At 39.7% G+C, this 24360-nt stretch overlaps 1 protein-coding gene across 1 annotated transcript in view; it reads left to right on the plus strand.

The window, feature by feature from the left end:
* The first annotated feature begins 3938 nt into the window (after positions 1 to 3938).
* The window catches only part of LOC136863203 (uncharacterized), a 79931-nt gene continuing 59509 nt past the window's right edge, over positions 3939 to 24360 (plus strand). Inside the window, exon 1 of the mRNA XM_067139567.2 lies at positions 3939 to 4418. Within this exon, the coding sequence (XP_066995668.1) occupies positions 4368 to 4418 (51 nt within the window). The 5' untranslated portion in view covers positions 3939 to 4367. The remainder of the gene's footprint in view (positions 4419 to 24360) is intronic.

A 24360-nucleotide genomic window follows, 5' to 3' on the forward strand; every position in this document is an offset into this window, starting at 1 on the left:
TGTAACGGCTGAAAATGACCCAAGTATGGTTGAAACTATTACCACGAATTCATGTCTTAATGAGAATATAACCGTTTTTTATGAAATAGTTGTATTTGTCATTAATATTTGTGTATTGAATAGGTGGACCCATTTTACCTTTGCCGGGCTGAGTGGCTAGGTGGTTTAGCCTCTGGCCTTCTGATCCCAACTTGGCAGGTTTGATCCTAGCTCAGTCCGGTGGTATTTGAAGATGCTCAAATACGTCAGCCACGTGTCGGTAGATTTATTGGCACGTAAGCGAACTCCTGCGGGACTGAATTCCGTTATCCCAGAGTCTCCGAAAACCGTAAAATTAGTTAATGGGATGTAAAGCAAATAACATTATTATTATTATTATTATTATTATTATTATTATTATTATTATTATTATTATTATTATTATTATTATTATTATTTACCTTATTTCATAGAAGTACAGTCGCTTAAAAAACGCTTGAGCGCATAGTATTGTGTAACTTCCCCGCAGGTACACTTTACTCGGAAACAATCGAATCTATAAATGCAATGTTTGTTGTGGTTATTCACAGGGTTTGTATCAAAATGGGAGTTGAATTGTATTTTGATAACAATTAAAATTAAGTATGATAAAATGTTAAATGCGAGGAACTCACAATAACATGCGCTCATTATTTTTGAGCGGCTTTAACTTATATCCTATGCGCGAACGGCAATTTTCGGTACTGACCAAAATTATATAAGGAACGGTGGAGATTTCTTTGTGCAGATTGAGATTTACGAATGTTCTAGCGATTCTTCCCTTTATTGAAAATTTTACAAAATTAAACAACACCACTTTTTTACTCTAGGTTACACAAATAATGTAATTTCTGACAGAACATTCTTAATTTTTCTGTTCCTTATATATTTTTATAATTATCATCGGATAATAAGTAACATCGTGGAGCCTCCGTGGCTCAGACAGCAGCGCGTCGGCCTCTCACCGCTGGATACCGTGGTTGAAATCCCGGTCACTCCATGTGAGATTTGTGCAGGACAAAGCGGAGGCGGGACAGGTTCTCCGCTTTTCCCTGTCACCTTTCATTCCAGCAACACTCTCCATTCTCATTTCATAGCATCTATCACTCATTAATATAATCACATTGGGAGTGGGGACGCCATTGTAATAACAGCCTATATCTGATTCATTCATTCATTCATTCATTCATTCATTACATCCCTGGCCCGGTCGAAGACTGGAAAACAGGTTGTAGGTTTTCATTTTCATTTTCAATGAGTAACATCACCAAAATATTTAATACACATCCATGTCGTTATGTCTTTATATTTTCCCAAAGTACGCTTCTTTTTGACATAACCAACCAATTTTGAGGCACATCAGTGTCCCTCAGTGTTATGCACCTTAAATAATTGAGGTTATTTCAAATTTCGGCAATCTCAATAGATCCTTGAATATTGGATACATTTTTCTCCTCCACAGAGCTCGATAGCTGCAGTCGCTTATGTGCGGCCAGTATCCAGTAATCGGGAGATAATGGGTTCGAGCCCCACTGTCGGCAGCCCTGAGTATGGTTTTCCGTGGTTTCCCATTTTCACACCAGGCAAATGCCGGGGCTGTACCTTAATTAAGGCCACGGCCGCTTCCTTCCACTTCCTGGGCCTTTCCTATCCCATCGTCGCCATAAAACCTATCTGTGTCGGTGCGACGTGAAGCAAATAGCAAAAAAAAAAAACAACATTTTTCTCCCTTTCCAGTATCTTCCCTGTGAGCTCTCTATCGAGTCTCTTTTCTTTCAGCATCTCTTGGTCTTCTTCTTCTTCTTCTTCTTCTTCTTCTTCTTCTTCGAGTTTTGAAGAAATTTACTTCCATGTGAACCACTGTTACAAGAATTCTCCATTATCATGAATTCATTAGCAACTGTTATTCCTCTTTTCGTCCTATAGGAAAGCTTCTGTGAATGAATTACGCGACTTAAAGATCCTTTATTCACGAAAATCATTGTAGCCTGTTGCTTCTACGCCTGTTAGCCTGAAATCATTGAATAGCGAGTCTAACTCCGTGCTATCTTTCTGCTTCTTTTTACCTTCTACAGTCGATCCCGTTAGTCTCGTAAAAGACCTATCCTTCTTTTAAATGGCTTCAGTATCTTAAGGCCTAAGGTCTAAGAATGTTCATTCTTTGCCTTCCTCTCTTCAACAAAACAGAGACGTCCGGAAAACTGAATGATACTTAGGTCTGCGAACTAACCATTTTCCTCTTTTCCTTGCGAATGCAGTAGCTCTCTGGACCAGGAACTCCTCACTTTGTTAATTTTACTTCAGTTTGATTCGATTTCTCACACTGCTATATCGGTTTACTGCCATTCCGGAAAAATGCACAATCTTAGTTCGAGAAGTGGTCCTGGTATTCCAGTTTAGCAACTCCTACTCGATACCACTTTCCTCTTATAAGCGCACGTTTTCGTATCATACTCCTCGCATTTCTGTTCAAGTTATAAATGATTAATTATAATAATAGTAACAGCAACTTTCAGTTTTATATGATTGTTGATATCAGGATCTTAACCATGGGACCACCTACTTTTACAAGGAATCCGAACCGTGGAGACGTGACTACCCATTTCAAAAATCACAAGTGCACTGGTTGGGATTCAAACCACGACCTTGGTGAGAAGTCAGTGTCGATATCACTCGGCTGTCACGCTCTAATTACATTAATAATCATTATCACGATTAGATGTAAACATCAATTCCATTTTATTTCATGTTTGGAGGAACTTAATTTGGCTCTTATATTCCACTTAAGATTAAATATACTGTTGCTTTATTTCAGAAAACTTCGGCAATACGATTAAGAACTCTCTTTATGTAGGATCCTTCGAGGCAGGGCTAAGAGTTAGACAAAGGTTTGAAATTTTAGAATCAGAAACAGCATAATTGTAGAGATCAGAAGTGAATAACACATCAACATATTTCGGAAAATGGATTAATTGTCATGTTTTAATAATAATTTTCTTCTGCTAACTGTTGAAAATTAAATCAATAATTTGTACTATCAGGACCCTATATAACATGACATACTCTTAAGCCCTGACACGAAATATATATTGTGTCTCTTCTTTGATATGATTAGTAACTAACCGAGCAAGTGGCCGTGCGATTGGGTTGCGCAGATGTAGCTTGCATTCGGGAGACAATGGGCTCGAACCGCACTGTCGGCAGCCCTGAAGATGGTTCTCCGTGGTTTCCCATTTTCACAATGTAAAATGCTGGGGCTGTACCTGCAATAAGGACACGGCCGTTTCCTTCCCACTCCTATCCCTTACCTATTCCATCGTCGTCATGAGACCTGTATGCGTCGGTGCGACGTAAAGCAAATCGTAAAAAAAGATTAGTGACTGCGATGATGATAATAACATATTTGAAGACTTGTCGTGGAACTTATTTGGGTGTGGAGAAATTACACCCTTTGTCTAGATGTACTTCCGTTTGAGGAGATCGTACAAGGTGCTGAGAAGACGAAAAGTATTTTAAAACGAGAAATGTCAGAAGTGCATGTCCACCAGCATTGAGCATTTACTTTCAAAGCAGACTCTAGCTTGACTAGCTCACGGCTGCGATGTTTCAGTCTGTTTCATGTTATCCTTGCTCGTCTGATGAAGACCTGACAACGTAGCTGTTATCATCTTTCCTGTTTATTTGTTCCACTTCTGGACTTCATCCGAGACGTACAGTTTACAGCTATGTGTGATTTAGTAGCTGTATATTTTGAAATATAGAAACATACGGTTGATTAATTTGTGGATGGCTTTGAGAATGCGGATGTGTACTCTGCATAAAAGTTTTATTATAAACAGGACAGCGTCTGAGGCCTTGTGGGTATTAGTCTGCTGTTGGCCAGTGACTGAGGTGATCACATTGCTCACACGCATGGAAGCCTCACCATTGCTTTCCGACACTTTAGTTCATTTAGAGGAAATTTGGTATTGCCATTAAAATGCGCTTTTCACAAATGATGCATAATTCGAACTGAAAGAACGTAATTATAGAGATGTCAATTCGTTGTACTACAACAAGAAGCAGAAAAAATATATCTTCCTGTGCGCGAAAAATTTGAATGGATCTAACCTGAAAATAGAAGCCCTATACATTCTCGTACATGGAAACTGCAGTTATAAAGTGAGCTCTGTAGGTACACCTTTAGTGCTCGTGTAATTGAAATACGTTCTCAAGTCATAATTTGTTAAAATGTTGGGTATGTGTGAGTTTTAAGGGCAAGAAAGTACTGTTTCTTCTAAAAGTGATTCTCATTCATTACCTCTGTTTGTTGTGACAAATCTCATTGGACAGGAGCCTGACAACAGAATATGGCGGCAGAGACTCGTCTGTCTCTGGAAACTCCGAGTCTCACACCCTCAGTAAGTATGACATGTATATCGCATGTAAGAATAATACTCCTTGGGACTTACAAACGTGAGTGTAAAGAACTTACCTGCTAATTTGATGAGGATGAGATTTGACTACAATTTATTGACTTCTTCTTACAGATCAATTTATCAACATTACTGTACGTAGGAAATGTGAACACTTAAATAGCACCTGCTGCATGAATAACTACTTAGTCGCTGTGTGTTAATAACAAATTGTGGTTATGTGTTAATTATTCATTTTATAAATGTGTTTTCAATGTTTCGAAGTCAAAGGTCAAGATAAAATTCGGGAGTTAGTGGGTTCGAACCCCACTGTCGGCATCCCTGAAGATGCTTTTCCGTGGTTTCCGATTTTCACACCAGGCAAATGCTGGGGCTGTACCTAAATTAAGGCCACGGCCACTTCCTTCTCACTCCTAGCCCTTTCCTATCCCGCCGTCGCCTTAAGACCTATCTGTGGCTGTGCGACGTAAAACCAATTGTAAATAAAGATCAAATTATAATTAATGTTGATCGAATTTAGGATCTGGTATCACGTAGTGTTATCCATCAGACCTGTGTACCTATAACTGAGGGACCACCCGCATTGTGTGCATTCCTGTGGTCGTTGTGTCAGTGATTGCTACTGTAATTAATTAGAAAGTGTGAATCGGGGCCTAAATTTAAAATTGAACTTTGGTCCGACTGATGCGTTCTGATAAATATTAATAATCAGTTTAAATTGTAATACTTGTGCTTTCGAAGTCGTAATAACATGTCTTTCCCTACCTGTCCCAACATTACTCTTCAGCAAAAATTAAATGACTTAAAATTAATACATATAAATGTTTAAAATTAACAGTATTATTTATAACATGCACACCGATATCAATAATCAATCATCTCATACGCGACATGACATTCATAATTCTCTTCCTCAATATTTCCGAAGACCCTATGCAATTCTTCCCATATTAATAGGCCTACATTCTGTTTTCAACATTATCACACTGTCTTAATCCCCATTTATCAACACAGTTTTTATATATCATCTCAACTGCAGCAATTATTTCGTGAGGGACTCTATATTAAACATTCATAATGTTTCCGTTATTATCTTTGATTATCCTTATTTTCAGTCTTCCACAATTCCTGTATCATGGAAATTTACTACTTCTCAACTTGTAAATTACATATATTAACTTCCCCTTCATTAGCAAGATTCATCCATCATCGAGTTATCCACTAGTTACTGAAAACTTAAGACCCGTCATTCTCCTTCAAGTATTTAAATTCAAAATATATTTAATTATAATTATGTAACTAAGTGAACATTATTTAGACTAATAACATTATTTGTAATAATAAATAGATATACAAATGTTACTTATCTGCACAGATAATTGCCACCTGACAGTGCCACTGTCTACATTTGGCTCATCTTGCTCGTCCATACTCATTTTTGCACTCGATATTATATTTCGGGCTTCCACATATCGTTCTTCCACCTGAAACTTAAAAAAAAAACTATCAGTTTCTGAGACACACACATATATCTCATAGTGACTGTAGACCGAAACACACTTGCCTGTTGATCGTTTTCTCATGTTTTTTTGCTAGTGGCTTTACGTCGCACCGACACAGATAGGTCTTATGGCGACAATGGGATAGGAAGGGCCTAAGAGTTGGAAGGAACCGGCTGTGGCCTTAATTAAGGTACAGCCTCAGCATTTTCCTGGTGTGAAAATGGGAAACCACAGAAAACCATCTTCAGGGCTGCCGACAGTGAGATTCGAACCCACTATCTCACGGATGGAAACTCACAGACTCACGCCCCTAACCGCACGGCCAACTCGCCCGGTTCTCATGTTTCGTAACAGCAAATAACCTTAATTTTTATATTAGTAACCAGATTTACATAATCTATCCACTGCTCCTGAATAACAATTCCCAGTAATATTATGCTCCTTTTAAGTCAACCAGTCTACTACTTCTTCTTTCATAATCAGTGTGTATGTTTAGTCCTCAGCCCGAAGGCTGGTTGGATCCTCAACAGTTCCGCCAGCAGCTGTCATAGATGGCCTAGGCATCACTGAAGAGGCGTACTAGGGAAATGAGAAGTGAGGTAGTTTCCCGTTGCTTTCCCCACTGAGCCAGAAGTTGCTATTACATATCAGTCTGCCAAGCCCACTGAAATGCATGCACCAACTGACCCTATGAGCAATATTTTCACACCATTCATAGCAGGGACTGGCTGCAGAAGGAATGGCATTACTAGCATCACTCATACCTTAGTCACTTTCATTTTGTCAAAGCCAAGGATAAAGCTGAGACAGATCAATGAAAGTAACAAAATTGCTCTAGCCTATACCAGAAGACATAGTGCACTGTAAACACTAGGTCCCGCCAGCAAAGGCACTCATAATCAGATGAATGTATTTTTTTGACACTTAACGTCCCAAAATACGAATAATCAGACATTAAGAATACGAATAATAACATATTAGATCTTGACTTATTCGCAGTTCATGTTTAGCTGTCATTTATGAAGGCCGTCCGCCATGTTTGTTCCAACCTGGTGCACGGTCTTAATATATATACAGTAAACCCTGCCTTTAGCGGAACCTTTATGAACCTGAAAACTATCCACATCGGAAAATGTTCCCGATCCCGTGAATTATAGTTTAATATTTATAAAGCGGAACCTGTCTGACGCAGAAATGGAAGGAAATTTTGCTGCTGTAACGGAAATATATGTAAACTGCCAAGATACCCGTGCTTCGCGACGGTATTACACTGAAATTTATAATTGAATGCTTAACGTTTTATATATAATCCTCCGAAATTCGCGATCTGACTCGTTTTCTGAGAGATTACGGCAAAGTTCCTCACATTTTTCAATCTTTCTTTCCAGCAATCGATTTCGTACTTCCCGGGCTACGTCCAGGTATTCCACCCGGTCAGCTGGGTTCCTAAATCATTGCCATATTTTCCTATAAGCATTTTGAATATGGATCATTTCCTTAAGGAGATCCGGCGTGGTGTCGTCTTGGGAACCCGCGGCCGGACTGTATTCGTAGTCATTACCCGGCCACGACAAGTTTCCAGCGCGGTCTGCACATTTTGACGACGGTCCAGAACATTATTATTATTTTTATTATTATTATTATTATTATTATTATTATTATTATTATTATTATTATTATTATTATTATTATTATTGACGTTCAGAACCCCACAGCAAGATGCAAGACCGCTACTTGGCGGTAAATTACATCAGCTACCATTGTCATTGCTGACTATGTGACCAGCACCATTGTCGCGCGTAGGCAAGTGTGCGGGATTTCTGGCGATACGAATAATATACTTCCGTGCATTATTGACCTTATTATAGAGGTGAACAATTCCACCGTCAATATCGTTTATTTCAAATGCGTTTAAATTTGTATTTATATGCCAGGAGAATCTACTGTAATCTAAGAACGTTCTCCAAAGGAAAAGATGGCTCTTGAAAACGAACCCAGGAAAGATTAGAAATGATCGGTTTATGATCAGAATAAGTACATTGAAAATTCACAGCCTGTTTCCAGTCATTCGGCCAGGTCAGCGGTCTAGCGGCGAGGATAGGAATTGTGCCGGCTGCCAAAGCCTGTCGAACTCCTCTGGGGCAATGATTAATGAATAACTAATGAAATGATATTGGAGAGTGTTTCTGGAATGAATCATGACAGGGAAAACCGGAGTACCCGGAGAAAAAACCTGCCCCGCCTCCGCTTAGTCCAGCACAAATCTGACATGGAGAAAGCGGGATTTGAACCACAGAACCCAGCGGGGAGAGGCCGGCGCTGCCATCTGAGCCACGGAGGCTCCTAATTAGTGCATTATGAATAGTAAAATCAATTGATCTCAACTCCTTTTACACCCCGCCGCCGTTAATTTGATTTACCCCTCCCCCAAAAAGACTAAAAGAAGGGGTGTTTCTTTATGTTTAAAGGAGATTCTAAATACCAATATTAACGTCTGTTGCCTTCAGTTTTGAGATGTAAGTATCCCCATAAAAATAATTAACATTTTCACTTCTTTTCACAATCTCCCCCCCCCCCCTATGTCAACATTCCGGAAAAAATACTTGTTTCTTTAATAGTAAAGAATCTTCTAAATACCAATTATCACCACTCTAGCATCCTCAGTTTTTGAGATATGTGTCCTCATAAAGGAATTAAACTCCTTTTCACTCCCGCCCCCCCTAAGATTATTTCCCCCCAAAACGCTTTTTTCTTTGTTTTTAAAGGAGATCCACATACAAATTTTCACGTCTGTAACAACTTTAGTCTTTATTAGATATAAGTACCCGCATACAATTAATTCAATATATTTTTCAATTATTTCACCACCCCGCCCCTTCATTGGATTTTCTGAGAATACGTGTTTCGTTACTTTGAAAGCAGATACCAAATACCAAATTTCACGTCTGTAACATCTTCAGTTTTTGAGATATCAGTATCCTAATTAAAAGAATTCAACCCCATTTTCAGTCACATCTACCCCCCCCCCTGACAAAGTGGTTTTACCGAAAACAAAAAGTACACGTTTTTTATTTTTAATAGAGATAAAAAAATCCATTTTTCACTTCTGTAACATGTTAAGTTTTTGAGATATACTGTAGAAATTCTCATTTTAAAAGTTCACTCCATTTTTAGTTCCCCTTAAGTGGATTTTCCGAAAACAAATCACCTATGTTTCTTTACCTTTACAGGAGATTATAAATACCAATTTTTAAGTCTGTAATATTTTACGTTTCTGAGATATACTGCAGATAAGGACTTTCTAAAAATTCCCCGCAATTAGTCACTCCTGTTTAACCCCATTAATTGGATTTTCCAAAAACAAAAAACAAAAACAAAAAATACGTGTTCCTTTATTTTTAAAGGAGATACCACTTTTCATTTCTGCAATAACTTCAATTTATGAGATATATGTATCGTCATTAAAGGCATTCAACCAATTTTTCACCCCTTTTCACCCCTCCTATTGGGATTTTTGAAGAATGAAAAAATACGTGTTTCTTTATTTTTAAAGGAGATTCTAAATATCAAGTTGTACATCAGTAGACTTTTAAAGTTTTGAGATATAGATACACTCATCCTAAAAATTCACCCCCCTTTCACCCCCCTCACTATTTGGATTTTCCAAAAACAAAAAAATTGCGTGTTTCTTTATTTTTAAAGGAGATCCTAAATGCCATTTTTCACGCCTGTAATATCTTCAGTTTCTGAGATATAAGTATCCTCATTAAAGGCACTCAACCCCGTTTTCACCTTCATCATCCCTGCTATTGGGATTTTCCGAAAACAAAAACATACGTGTTTCTTTATTTTTAAAGGAGATTGTAAATACCAATTTTTACATCTGTAAATTTTTAAAGTTTTGAGACATAGATATACTCATTTTAAAAAATCATCCCCATTTTCACCCCCCTTGAATTGGATTTTCCAAAAACAAAAAACACGTGTTTCTTTATTTCTAAAGGAGATCCCAAATACAAATTTTCAGATCTGTAATATCTTCAGTGTCTGAGATATATTTATCCTCATTAAACGTGTTCAACCCCTTTTCACTCTTTTTTGCCCCTCCTCTTGGGATTTCCAGAAAACAAAAAAATACGTGTTTCTTTTTTAAAGGAGATTGTAAATACCAATTTTTACATCTGTAAACTTTTAAAGTTTTGATATATAGATACAATCATTTTTAAAAAATCACCCCCATTTTCACCCCCTTGAATTGGATTTTCCAAAAACAAAAAATACGTGTTTCTTTATTTTTAAAGGAGATCCCAAATACAAATTTTCAGATCTGTAATATTTTCAGTTTCTGAGATATAAGTATCCTCATAAAAAGGCACTCAACCCCGTTTTCACCCTTATAACCCCTGCTATTGGGATTTTCCGAAAATAAAACAAACGTGTATCTTGATTTTTTTAAAAAGGAGATTGTGAAAACAATTTTTACATCTGAAAACATTTGAAGTTTTGAGATATAGAAACTCTCATTTTAAAAATTCACCCCCCTTTTCACCCCTCAATTAATTGGATTTTACAAAAACACAAAAATGCGTGTTTGTTTATTTTTAATGGAGATCCCAAATACAAATTTTCAGGTCTCTAATATCTTCAGTTTCTGAGATATAAGTATCCTCATTAAAGGCATTCAACCCCTTTTTCACCCTTTTTCGCCCCTTCTAGTGGAATCTTTCGAAAAAAAATACGTGTTTATTTTTAGAGGAGGTTGTAAATACCAATTTTTACATCTGTAACCTTTTATAGGTTTTGAGATATAGATACACTCGCTTCAAAAAATCATCCCCCTTTTCACCCCCTTAGCGACGGAATATCAAAAACTCCTCCCTTAGCGAGCACCTACATTGTAATATAAATGTATCCTCAAAATTTCATTTCTTTATGTCCAGTAATTTTGGCTCGGCGTGCTAAATTGTGTTGTTTTTTTTGACATGCTTTTCAGTCATACTTCTACGTCCAATGTCTCGAAAGTGTCACCAGAACGGGTTTTTAAACATTTGTCCACAATTGGTCTTCTCCCCAGCCAATTTTATTTTCAGCGAACACATATAGGCCACCAGTTATTTTCTAGTTCACTATTTTAAGAGTGGCATAAAAGTAGGTCTCTTTTTGCTGCTCTATTCCAGACAGAGTTATTGAGAGGAAACATGTGTATCAATTCACGTCCATTGTTGTGACATAACCTGAATTTAAACACCAATTATACGGAGAAAGAACGGCCAAGCAATTAAGGAATATCGAAATGATGCTGTCTGAAGAAATATTGATGCCAAGGTGTTGAAGTTTGTCACACGATGTTCGAGGGAAGTGAATGATATTCTGGACCGTTGTTCCTAAACAGTGTGTGCATTCGTGCGGAAATGAGAGAGCGGATGAGTGAGCAGCATCTTGGAATCCAGTCAACGCGGGCTAGTTACTGTGTCGTCACAATCAATCAATCAATCAATCAATCAATCAATCAATCAATCAATCAATCAATCAATCAATCAATCAATCAATCAATCAATCAATCAATCAATCAATCAATCAATCAATCAATCAATCAATCAATCAATCAATCAATCAATCAATCAATCAATCAATCAATCAATATTTCATTGATTCATTAATTATTTTCCTTATCTATTTATAGTTATATGAGTTTCTAAATACTTATATCTGCCTAAGAAGACCCATCATAATAAAATTCACTACAGTCTCACTGATATATAGTACTACTATTACATCTTCCTTCTTCTACCGCTTTTCCCATATCTGTAGGGTCGCGAGTGCGAACTGTGTAGCACACGTGGATTTGGCCCTTTTTTACGGCCAGATGCCCTTCCTGAAGCCAACCCTATATGGAGGGATGTAATCACTATTGTGTTTTTCAGTAGTGGTTGGTTGGTATTGTAGCGCGTTGCCTGAATATGGCGAAGAAAGTGTTGGGACAAACACCCCGTCCCAGAGCCAAAGTAATTCATTACACGCGATTAAAATCCCCGATCCGGCCGGAAATCGAACCCGGGACCCTCTGAACCGAAGGTCTCAATGCTTAAACGTACATAGGTAAACTCATTATGTAATCCATTGTTATCCATGTTAACGCTACTTGTTTTCTGGCAAAGGTAACAACAGCCTGTTGTTGTCATGCAGATACACTTTATGTAGACCGAGCAAGTTGGCCGTGCGGTTAGGGCCACGCAGCTGTGAGCTTGCATTCGGGAGATAGTGGATTCGAACTCCACTGTCGGGAGACCTGAAGACGGTTTTCCTTGGTTTACCATTTTCACACCAGACAAATGCTGAGAATGTACCTTAATCAAGGCCACGGTCGATTCCTTCCTAATCCCAGCCCTTTCCTATCCCGTCGTCGCCATAAAACGTATCAGTGTCGGCGCGACGTAAAGCAAATTGACAAAAAGTGAAAGGAAAAAACACCCCAACATCTTATGTATTTCAGCAGCGTTCTTGATCCAAAAAATTTGTTTTCACTCTCTTTCACATTCCCTCTCAACACTTACAGCATTTCTGTTGTTTGACAATGACATATAGCCAAGCAGCGGAATTATTCAGCGGTTAACAGTAGAATCTACAAGTAGTGGATATTTGGATGTAGATTCGTACGATTACCTCTTTCACAGAGTTGGATTAAAGGTACTACCCGAGTACTCTTCCTGAAAATGAGAGCCATAATCCCGCCGGATGGCATAGGCAACCTTTCATAGGGTCGCATCGAAATGGACAGCGTACATAGGCGACAATCTCAATGATCACTCATGAGACAACTGAACTTAGGTAGGTGAAGTTATTTTAAAGTTTTGTAGTTTAATAGCCTGGATGATTTAGAATAGACATCACGAGCGAGAATCCATAGAATCGGTTTCCTATCCTGTAAACTCTATTTTGAGGTATTTATTTTAATAAAATGTGTTTTACAAGTTCCATAGAATATTATGAAATGAAATAGAATAGTACACACTTTTCTCTGCCGAGACACTGAGAAGAATTTACTACACTTTGTAAACACCAAAGGTTTTCTCTTGCACATTGAATATGCTGAACATCGACTGTCGTTAGGACATCTGCAGGGCATCCACTGTGTGCAGCTTGTCAAACATACTCTACAGTATTCCTGCACAGTAGTGTTAATAGTAGAGTGTGTGGATGGTGTGGAAACAGTTCATTCAGCACACGCTCTGCAACTGTCTCTATAGGCAGTCAATAAAATATCCAAGAGCTAAATACGATTATCTTGTGTATCGATCATCCTACCAGAAACGGTTAACGACCCGTCTAGCAGGCGGACGACTTGGGTTTGTGTCCCAAGGGCGGCAATATTTTCAGCTCTCCCGCTCTAGACAGAGGACTCTTTTAAACAAGACATGTTCTAAATCCAGCCCTAAGTAGTACGTAGCATTAAACTTTATCTCTCAGTTATATAAGAACAGATATAATAATAATAATAATAATAATAATAATAATAATAATAATAATAATAATAATAATAATAATAATAATAATAATAATAATAATAATAATAATAATAATAATAATAATAATAATAGGCTTTTTTGCTAGTGGCTTTACGTCGCACCAACACAGATAGATCTTATGGCGACTATGGGATAGGAAAAGCCTAGGTGTGGGAAGGAAGCGGCCGTGGTCTACTCGCAGTTGTGAAAAGAGGTACCAGCCCAAGTTAATAATAACACACTCATAGATCGGACTTTGATGTTAGGCTAGAATACTGATACCGACTAATCGGAACTTCGTTGCATTGCTACATTGAAGGATAGGTACGATGATGTATTACATGGCTTTAGAAACTGTAATTGTACACTTAACCGGGATCGATTTTCGACTCTGCCAAGAATTTATGATTCCTCAGATAAAGTAGTGTAGAAAACGAGTGTATTAAAATTCCACTCTCGGCCATTCGAGGAGTCATTTTCTGTGTATTTTTATTTAACGTTGTTGAGAATACAATTGCACTTTCGGCCATCCGAGGAGTAATTCTCTGTGATTTTGTTCTTTAACGTAGTTTAGAATACAATTCCACTTTCGGCCATCTGAGGAGTCATTTTCTGTGATTTCGTTCTTTAACGTGGTTGAGAACACAAGTGTATCAAAATTCCACTCTTGGCCATCCTAGGAGTCATTTTCTGCGATTTCGTTCTTTAACTCCTTGTAAATGCTGGACTGGTACACAAGAAAGGCAATGGATGCATCGTTCCCCTGTCCTAGCCATAAATAGTTATAAATACGTACCAGCGTTAATATCATAGCCACATAGGGTATCAGCGATGTTTTACATCGGGTACACTAAATACACGCGTTCATTGAACGTCGTCATAGATCACTGCATCTCCGAATACCGTAAAAGTAGTTAGTGGGACGTAAAGCAAATAGCATTATTATTATTAGATCACTGCTACAAAATTTGCGCGGTAAACACAAAACAAACCCCTACAGACATGAAGAGAATCTTCCATCTCAGCGAACTCGATATCGTTTTCTACTTACCGACGCCAGACTCCGTAGGAGTTCTTTTGCTTCAAAGCATGCTGGAGATAACCTTTATCGGAACATTTAAGAGGAGAGTTGGATGTACTGTATTTTTAACGTTAAATGGTATAACGTTTCTCCCTTTATTAGGGGGAACTATTTGTGTTTAATTTTGTTGTTTCTGATGATTGATGTAAGGCGTCTCGGACACGTTTGACCATTAGCACTATGAAAAAATGAAATGAAATGGTGTATGGCTTTTAGTGCGGGGAGTGTCCGAGGACAAGTTCGGCTCGCGAGATGCAGGTCTTTTGATTTGACTCCCGTAGGCAACCTGCGCGTCGTGATGAGGATGAAATGATGATGAAGACGACACGTACACCCAGCCCCTGTGTCAGCGAAATTAACCAATTAAGGTTAAAATTCCCGACCCCGCCGGGAATCGAACCCGGGACTCCTGTGACCAAAGGCCGGCACTCTTAACCATTTAGCCACGGAGCCGGACAGCACTATGAGCTTGTATGTGCAGAATCTGAGGTCATTAGTAGTGTGTATAATCGTTATCATTTTGGAGTAGGATTAGAAGTGGAAAACCTGTACTCGGGTTATTTTCTGCCGGTTCCAGAATTCGAAACTCAGACTACTGAATGATTCAGCTTCAAAATCCTGTCCAATATAACTTAAAAATTTCGTCGAGAAGGCCACAAGGTATTCATAATAAGAAGGGAATTCAATATACAGCCTGAGTCAGCCACCCATTCCAATGTAGTTTTATGCAACCCACAATATTTAAATTCCGTCCTGTAAACATCTGCCCTGCCGATATGCTCAGAAGACACAACCGGATATCTTGGTATTTACCGCCTCACCATGATAGGACGCCGTAATGTTATACTCGTATTAAACGCTGAAAGACATGCGTATGCCTTCTAGATCATATGAATCCGACACGCCGGCGAAACACTAAATTGAAATTGATATTGTGACCGCAGTAGAGCTAATACTTACTTTAAGCTGCCTAGTACCGGGCGAGTTGGCCGTGCGGTTAGGGTCGCGTAGCTGTGAGCTTGCATCCGGGAGATAGTGGGTTCGAACCCTACTGTCGGTAGGCCTGAAGATGGTTTTCCGTGGTTTCCCATTTTCACACCAGGCAAATGCTGGGGCTGTGCCTTAATTAAGGCCACGGTCGCTTCCTTCCCACTCCTAGGCATTTCCTCTCCCATCGTCGCCATAAGACGTATCTGTGTCGGTGCGACGTAAAGCAAATAGCAAAGAAAAGCTGCCTAGTGTGTCGTACGGAACCGTAGTTTAGGTGGTAAGGACGTGGCGTGGCGGAGCGGGCTTGGATGTCAGGTGGGAGGTTCGAGTCCGGGGCGAAGACCACGAAGTTTTGAAATTTGTTTAAGCAATGTAAGTTCAATACTCGCTTTCATGCAAATTGTGTGTGAATGAATGTGTTTGTGGCCCTGAGAAGGGCCGATTAGGTGCCACCCCCAGAGGCCCGGGTTCAATTCCCGGCTCTGCCACGAAATTTGAAAAGAGGTACGAGGGCTGGCACGGGGTATACTCAGCCTAGGGAGGTCAACTGAGTAGAGGTGGGTTCGATTCCCACCTCAGCCATCCTGGAAGTGGTTTTCCTTGGTTACCCACTTCTGCTCCAGGCCAAATGCCGGGATGGTACCTAACTTAAGGCCACGGCCGCTTCCTTCCCTCTTCCTTGTCCATCCCTTCCAATCTCCCCATCGCCCGGCAAAGCTCCTGTTCAGCATAGCAGGTGAGGCCACCTGGGCGAGGTACTGGTCATTCTCCCCACTTGTATCCTCTGACCCAATGTCTCACGCTCCAGGACACTGCCCTTGAGGCGGCAGAGTTTGGATCTCTCGCTGAGTCCGAGGGAAAAATCCAACTCTGGAGGGTAAGCAGATTAAGAAAGAAGAAATAAAAGGATATTGCTACATGATTTCAAGGCGACATGTTTTGCGAACGGATGATATAATATTTCTGTAGGGTTCAGAATCGTGCGCAAAATGTGCTCACTGAACATTAGTACCATACAGTACGCCTCCAGGAGAATAGCACCCCTATAACCGTATGCACGCTAGTTGGGCTGCAACAAACGATATTGGAAGGAGCTGCTGAATCGCACTGTATACAATGCAATACTTTGTTTTCTAAAAGTAGGTTGGTTTTATTGAGGATTCAAATACATCATGTTATTCCCCAATCGTTTTGCCACAATACCTTGTTTTTCAACATAACCTCCATTCTATGCTACGTCCTTACGCCATAGTAATTTGAGGGCCTGTATGCCTGCATAGCACCACTCGACAGGTCAAGCTGGTGCTGTATCTTAATTAAGGCCAAGGCCGCTTCCTTTCCACTCCTAGCCCTTTCTTGTCCCATCGTCGCGATAAGACCTACTTGTGTTGGTGCGACATAAAGCAACTTGGAAATATAGTTGTAAATCGACTGGTCGATGTCGGAGGCAACGTCGTGCTGCATCGATAACTTTCTCATCATCCACGTAGTGCTTCCCGCGTAGTGCATCCTTCATTATGCCAAACTGTTGGAAGTCAGAAGGCGCGAGATTCGGGTGGATGAGGAAGAACAATCCACTGGAGTTTTGTGAGCTTCTGTCTGGTGCGCAGACTTGTGTGAGGTCTTGCGTTGTCATGTAGAAGGCTCACCGTGCTTTTGTCCACTGCCGGGCCTCCGTGGACATTCTGCAAGGGCCTATGAATATCTGTGATGTCCTGGTGTTCCGCCAAATAGAACTCAGTAACTGCTCTCTGTTTGGTACGTACCTCCGTTACAGACGCTGTTTTGAAGGCTAGTTATAGCGCTGCCACCCATCGGAAATGAATAAAACTTTGGTTTCTCTTCCTGAAAATTGCTGTTCAATAACTTCGTGCCCACTGCTGTAGGTCAAATATCAAGATAGCAACTGAGTTTATCAGGAGTTGAATCGTTAGGATATCCTAAGTTCGAATATCAGTCCTGACAAGAACCATTCTTGATAGTAGTTCTTCCCAGAATTTTCTATATTCTATCAACATAATGGTAAGTTCCTGAACAGATGACCGCGTACGATTTGTTGATCGATTGGCTGGTTGTTTGGTGCTGGAGTAGAAAGAAACAGGCCGCCCTCCAGGTGAACTCTAACTTAACAGTTCTGGTAATAGGTCCCATCTTCTTACAAAAACTGAACTTAATCAGTATCTAAAATCTCACTTCACTGAAGTGCGTAGCCTAATGAATATTGACGTTATTATTACAAATCAAAATGTTTCGAAATTCTTTTCACTAAGATTTAATTACAGTGCTTTATTAGTCTTCGGATCTAATGCTGTCGTTCGTTTAGGGCATAGGTGGGCAATGTGAGAGTCCGCTCCTCGAGCCAACTGCATGAGCGCGGGCAGAGCCAAGGCCAACTAGGCAGACAGGCCATAACGCTCCTCCTCCACTTCGGGCGCTACGTCACACAAGTGGCCGGCCGCTTCACTTCTCGCGAGTGACTTTTAGGCTGAGCTGAACCATGCAGCAGTGAGGCTATCGGTGGTCATGAAAGATTTAAAATTGTGTGAACATTGTGAATTATGTCCATATCGTGTTGTGTACCTGGTTGTAGAAGCAACCGTGTTTCAGAACAACCCAGTATTTCAGTGTTTAAATTTCCTACTGACTTGATTGGGAAACAAAAATGGATCTTAGCCATCCATCGAACCGAATTTGTCTCTTCAGCAAGCTCAGTTGTGTGCATAAAACACTTCGACGAACGTTTCATAATTAGGGAGGATTCTGTTTAAAAGACCTGATGGATTCATTTTAACTGTAAAACGTAACCATTTAAAACTCTCAGACGACGCTATTCCCACTAAGTCTGAAAATATGCCTGGCTATCTGCCTAAAATTCTTCCCGCACCTAGGAAAACTCCTATTCAAAAACAAGAAAAATTTGAAAAACTGGAAGAAGAAAGAAAGAAAGAAAGAAAGAAAGAAAGAAAGAAAGAAAGAAAGGATTAAGGACTTCGATGATGTTATGGGTAGTTTCAGTATGAAATATAAATTAGATTTTGACAAAGTTTTTGTCAATTTGACAGCCAAAGTCTCAGTATTTTCAAAAATGTATATGACTGAGGAAAATATTTCGAAAATTGGTAGTTCTTTAACATTAAACGAGGCTCTTGTTTTAAAAGCCTGATAGAGATGCGTTAGGTGACGGGGGCAAGAAGTTAAAATGGTCGAATTAGAAAAAGTTACCTGTAATTCCCGTTTAGTCCTGCTTGTGACTATAAAGTGACTGTCCACGACAAAATAGAAACTGTGAACAAAATGATAAATTAAATTGAAAGTGAAATTGATGACTGTATCATTACTGATAAACTGGAATTATGCAAGATCAGTTAAACTTAGCTTTTGCAAGGAAACTATACTAATAGCATGGATGGCTTCAATATTTTTCACATTCGCTGGGGCATATAAGAAGATAAGACAGCCAACGTTCCTAACCATGCCTCACCGTGTATTTACAGTCTTTCGCTGCAAAACTAGGCACGGGAAATTCGGGTATAGACGATTCACATTGGAATTACTTGAAAAAGAAACCAAAACTGTTAAATGAACATGAAAGATTTTGCAAATTGTTTTTGGATGAATTCTATGTAAAATCTGAGCTTACTTCTATAAAGGACGAAAGGTGGTGGGAGTTGCGTTTCGTAGTAAAAGTGGAGAAAATAATACTACACTAGCTACAACTGTACAGACTTTTATGTTGTTATCCATTCTTAGAAAGAATAAAGACGTTGTTCGTTTGTTTCCATGAAGAACCTAACATCACATTTCTTAGAAGAATTAACTTTGCAAGTCCTTAAAGTAAAGTAGTATGCAAAATATCTAATAATAACAGTGTTAATAGGAAATGTTTGAAAAGCTCTGCAAAAGCAATTTACAGACTGCTTTCCAAAATCCATTTGACGAAACACAAAAGATTTTTGTAATGTATGATACTGTTCATTTATTTAAAAGGTTGAGAAATAATTGGCTTACCCAAGCTGATAACTTACAAACTTTCGTGTGCTCTGACTTGGCAATCCTGAGTTAGACAAAAATTGTTTTGCTTGTATAGGTCACTTTAAACAGCTGCACATAGAAGAAGAGAATAATGTAGTTAAGCTTACTCCTGCCCTGAACCAAAACGTTTTGTACCCAACTTCTTTAGAGCGACAAAATGTAAACCTTTTTTTTCTAAGCTGTTTGATGAGGAAAATGTTGCCGCTTTAAGACACTTTGAAAACATAAAATAAAAATAATTCGAAAAGCACTGCTGTATTTTTAGAAATAATTCTTCAATGGTGGATGATTGTTTATATTAAGCGTGCTTTCAATGGCGGTAGATTTAATGACCTTCATTGTAGTGCAATGTTTTATCTCTGCACAAGTTTATAACCTGTTTAATTAGGTGGGATAATCTTCCTGTTCAAGGGGATATCACACAAGAAAACAGAGAGTCGTCATGGAAAACTTACTAATGAAACTTAAACAGCCTTAGTTCACACTATAAAAACAATTTTGGAGTTAGTAAATTTCTTGAAAACAAGTTTACTATTCAGAAATGTATTCCTAGGGAAATTTCAAACTGACGAGTTAGAAACAAGTCTTGGACAGTACAGGGAAATGAGTGGTGCCTGCTAACATATTTGTAAAGCAGGTCATTGAGTGAGAACGAAAATTAAAAGCCCTAATCGCAATAAATGCATACTCTGCTAAACCTGCAGACATCCCTATTAGTGATATTTCATTAAGTATGTGGATTGCAAGAGGTCATATTGTAAAAGCTTCAAATCTACAGAAATTTCACATTTTGAAACTGTGGAAATTGAGTTAAACGATGTCATTGTGCCTAAAACGTTTTGTTAGGTCTAGTTCATATTGTCGTGTTTGAAACATGCAGTGATTGTGGAAGTAGTTTTACAAATTTCGTTGAAAAATGTATATACATTTCTGTAATGTATTGTTGAATAACCATAAAAAAGTCCGCCTCTGTGGTGTAGTGGTTGGCGTGATTAGCTGCCACCCCTGGAGGTTCGGGTTCGATTCCCGGCTCTGCTGCGAAATTTGAAAAGTGGTATGAGGGCTGGAACGGGGTCCACTCAGCCTCGGGAGGTCAACTGAGTAGAGGTGGGTTCAATTCCCACCTCAGCCATTCTGTAAGTGGTTTTCCGTGGTTTCCCCACTTCTCCTCCAGGCAAATGCTGGGATGGTACCTCACTTAAGGCCACGGCCGCTTCCTTCCTTCTTCCTTGCCTATCCCAACCAATCTTCCCATCCCTCCACAAGGCCCCTGTTCAGCATAGCAGGTGAGGCAGCCCAGTTTTATCCCCCGACCGAAAGTCTGAAACTGCCCTTGAGGCGGTAGAGGTGGGATCCCTCGCTGAGTCCAAGGGAAAAACCGACCCTGGAGGGTAAACAGATTAAGAAGAAGAAGAAGAAGAAGAAGAAGAAGAAATATAAACAGTTATCACAGACAAACCCATAAAGTGCCAAAGAAAAGAAAATTTGAAACCTTAGGAATTGTTAGATAAATCTTAAGTTGAAGTCTAATTTTTAAGAAAGGTTTCAGACCATTATTGGGAATTGCTATCATGTATTTTCCTAGTAACATTAAAACAATTTTTATACGTATTATGGGTTTCAATCTTTTACATGAAACCTTGCTCCGTTACAAATGGGAGGTGTCAGTTTAATTTAACGTAAAGAAATGTCTCTTCAGATACTATTAGTACATAAACTGCTCCGCCAGTCCCCCCACCCCCACCCCCAGCGTAAAACTCATGTAGTACACAAGCCTAAATAAAACCACAATTGAGGGAGTGTTCAGTTACATCGATGAGATTCAATAAATGAACTAAACCATGGTAACAGTGAGAGCGGGCCGTACTCTGCCATAAAGAACGTCGGCCACTTACGTGACGTCACGTTCCGAACCTTGTGTCCTGTCTATCTAGTGCAGCCTTGGCAGAGCCGAGGAGCCCGGACAGCTGACGTCTATCTAACAGTTAGTGCTGTAAAGACTAGATGGCGATATGCGGAATCAAGACCCAAGCATAGCTACTGCAATGTACCTGGCTGAGTATATTATGTTTACGCAACAAAATAGCATAGTATGGTACAGTGCGTTGTGTAGTTAAAATACTTATTACTCACTTTGTAGACAGCATCACTGCTTTCAAGCAAATGTTGGAGGTTTGGCAGCGTCAGATGTTGAAAAGCGAGTGAGTTAGCCCACTTTCCCAAACTGTCAATGCCGAAATCTAGTTTAACTCAAGATCAATTGCAGACATTTTCAGGTACTCTTGCGAGTCTTATGAAATAATTTTCCATCTAATTTGGAAATCTGGACGATTTATCGATTGATCTGAAAGTGTTTGCTACGCCCTTTTCAACTGCTATATTAATTGATGACTTTGCGTCTGATCTACAGTGCGAGTTGCTCACAATTCGATGTGATAATGAACTGAAGGCTAAATATGTATCACGAACAAGCCTATCACATTTTTATGAACACTTCTCGCAAACAGATTTCTCAAATATGCACAAAAGGGCTGCCAAATTTCCATCAATGTTTGGCTCAACGTATCTACAGTATGTGAGAATCTGTTCTCTCTAATGAAGATAAATATATCTCCGCGAAGAAACGTGCTGACGCGCATCTCACTGCCGTTCGTCGAATTGCAAGTGCACGATCGAGTGCACCAAATATAACTCGTCTTCTCCAGCGAAAATTTACGCACTCCTTATTATCTGCTGAATGAAATTTCAGATATATGAGCACACTTACGCCTATGTTTAATTTGTGGTAAGTGATATTTATTCATGTATTTATTTCTGCACTTAACTTGGAGATAGTTTTTCGTTCATTGTTCATGCTGTGTTCTAAACAAGTTTTTATGTTGGCTTATTGTATTTTCAGGATTATTAGTAGTAGTCAAAGGGATGTTTAGTCATCTCATCAGATGTCAAAGTAATTAATTCTGCTTCCTACGCATAACCTAATAAAAATATAATTAAACGTATTTACTTAGCACCATAATCTAATACACTGAATAGAACGAGGCATTAAACACAACAAAAATATCAAAAGTTTAAATCAGTTTTGATTTGCGGCTTGTCCCCAGTTGTAACGGCAAGCTGTGCAAGCAGCAACAAGGATAACTTTCCAGGACGCATCATCTGCTGGAGCGCTGCTCATTGAGCCGAATTGTGGGGCTTAGGGCTGAGATATCTTGGTCGAATGTTTATTGTCGTGTTTAATGCTAGTTGTTTAGCGTCGCACTAACACATGAAAGGTTTTACTTGTGCAAGAGACCGAGCTCGATAGCTGCAGTCGCTTAAGTGTGGCCAGTATCCAGTATTCGGGAGATAGTGGGTTCGAGCCCCACTGTAGGCAGCTCTGAAGATGGTTTTCCGTGGTTTCCCGTTTTCACACTAGGCAAATGCTGGGGTTGTACCCTAAATAAGGCCACGGCCGCTTCCTTCCCACTTCTAGCCCTTTCCTGCCCCATCATCGCCATAAGACCTAACTGTGTCGGTGTTTCGAAAAGCAACTTGCAAAAAAAAAAAAAAAAAAAAGATTATGCAAGTATGGGAAAGGGCTAGGATCGGGAAGGAAGTGGCCGTGGCCTTAATGAAGGTACAGCCCCAGTATTCACCAGGTATGAAAGTAGGAAACCAGGGAAAGACATCTTCAGGGTTGCCGGCGGTAGTGTTTGAACCCACCATCTCTCGAATGCATGCTCACAGCTACGTGACGTGAACCGCAGCCTGCTCGCTCGGAGACCAACAGCTCATGTATTAATTCATGTATGGATTATCTCTGGTAATCAGTGTTGCTATCGTCTTTGTAATGGAGTATGTATCTTTTTTTAACGGAAATTGGAAAATGGCCGTGAGAAATACACCATCTAATCATTTTCCTGACGGATAGTAATTTGTATATGGTCGGAGCATTCTTGTACTACAATAGTACAGATTGTCTATATAATTATATGGATATGTTGACTGTTGAGTTATCTTGCTCTTAAATGAAGCACAGACATAAACAGAGTTTAAATTTTCAGCATGCATTGCGCAAAGTAAATGATTTAATACTTGGAATTAGGATGAGGCTGTTTTCTTTGCCCATTGAAACCCACAGTTTACTTGCAAAATACTACTACTACTACTACTACTACTACTACTACTACTACTACTACTACTACTACTACTACGAATATGAATACAGTTGGTTGCCCTGTGTTTAAGTTCATTGCATTCAATCCCTCCACATTTTAAAGCTTAACTGTAAGTACTTGTTTTGGGAAATAGTTTAATTCAGTGCTTACCTGTATGTCTTCTTCCTCTTCTTCTTAATCTTTTTACCCTCCAGGGTTGGTTTTTCCCTCGGACTCGGCGAGGGATCTCACCTCTACGGCCTCAAGGGCAGTGTTCTGGAGGGTGAGAGATAGGGTCGGGGATACAACTGGGGTGAATGACCAGTACCTCGCCCAGGCGGCCTCACCTGCTATGCTGAACAGGGACCTTGTGGGGGAATAGGAAGATTGGAAGGGATAGACAAGGAGGAGGGAAGGAAGCAGTCGTGGCCTTAAGTTAGGTAGCATCCTGGCATTTGCCTGGAGGAGAATTGGGAAACCACGGACAACCACTTCCAGGATGGCTGAGGTGGGAATCGAACCCACCTCGACTCATTGACCTCCCGAGGCTGAGTGGACCCCGTTCCAGCCCTTGTACCACTTTTCAAATTTTGTGGCAGATTCGGGAATCGAACCTGGTCCTCCAGGGGTGGCAGCTAATCACACTAACCACTACACCAGAGAAGCGGACTTACCTGT

Source organism: Anabrus simplex, chromosome 2 (genome assembly GCF_040414725.1).
Source record: "Anabrus simplex isolate iqAnaSimp1 chromosome 2, ASM4041472v1, whole genome shotgun sequence".
In the NCBI taxonomy this organism is placed as follows: Eukaryota; Metazoa; Arthropoda; class Insecta; order Orthoptera; family Tettigoniidae; genus Anabrus; species Anabrus simplex.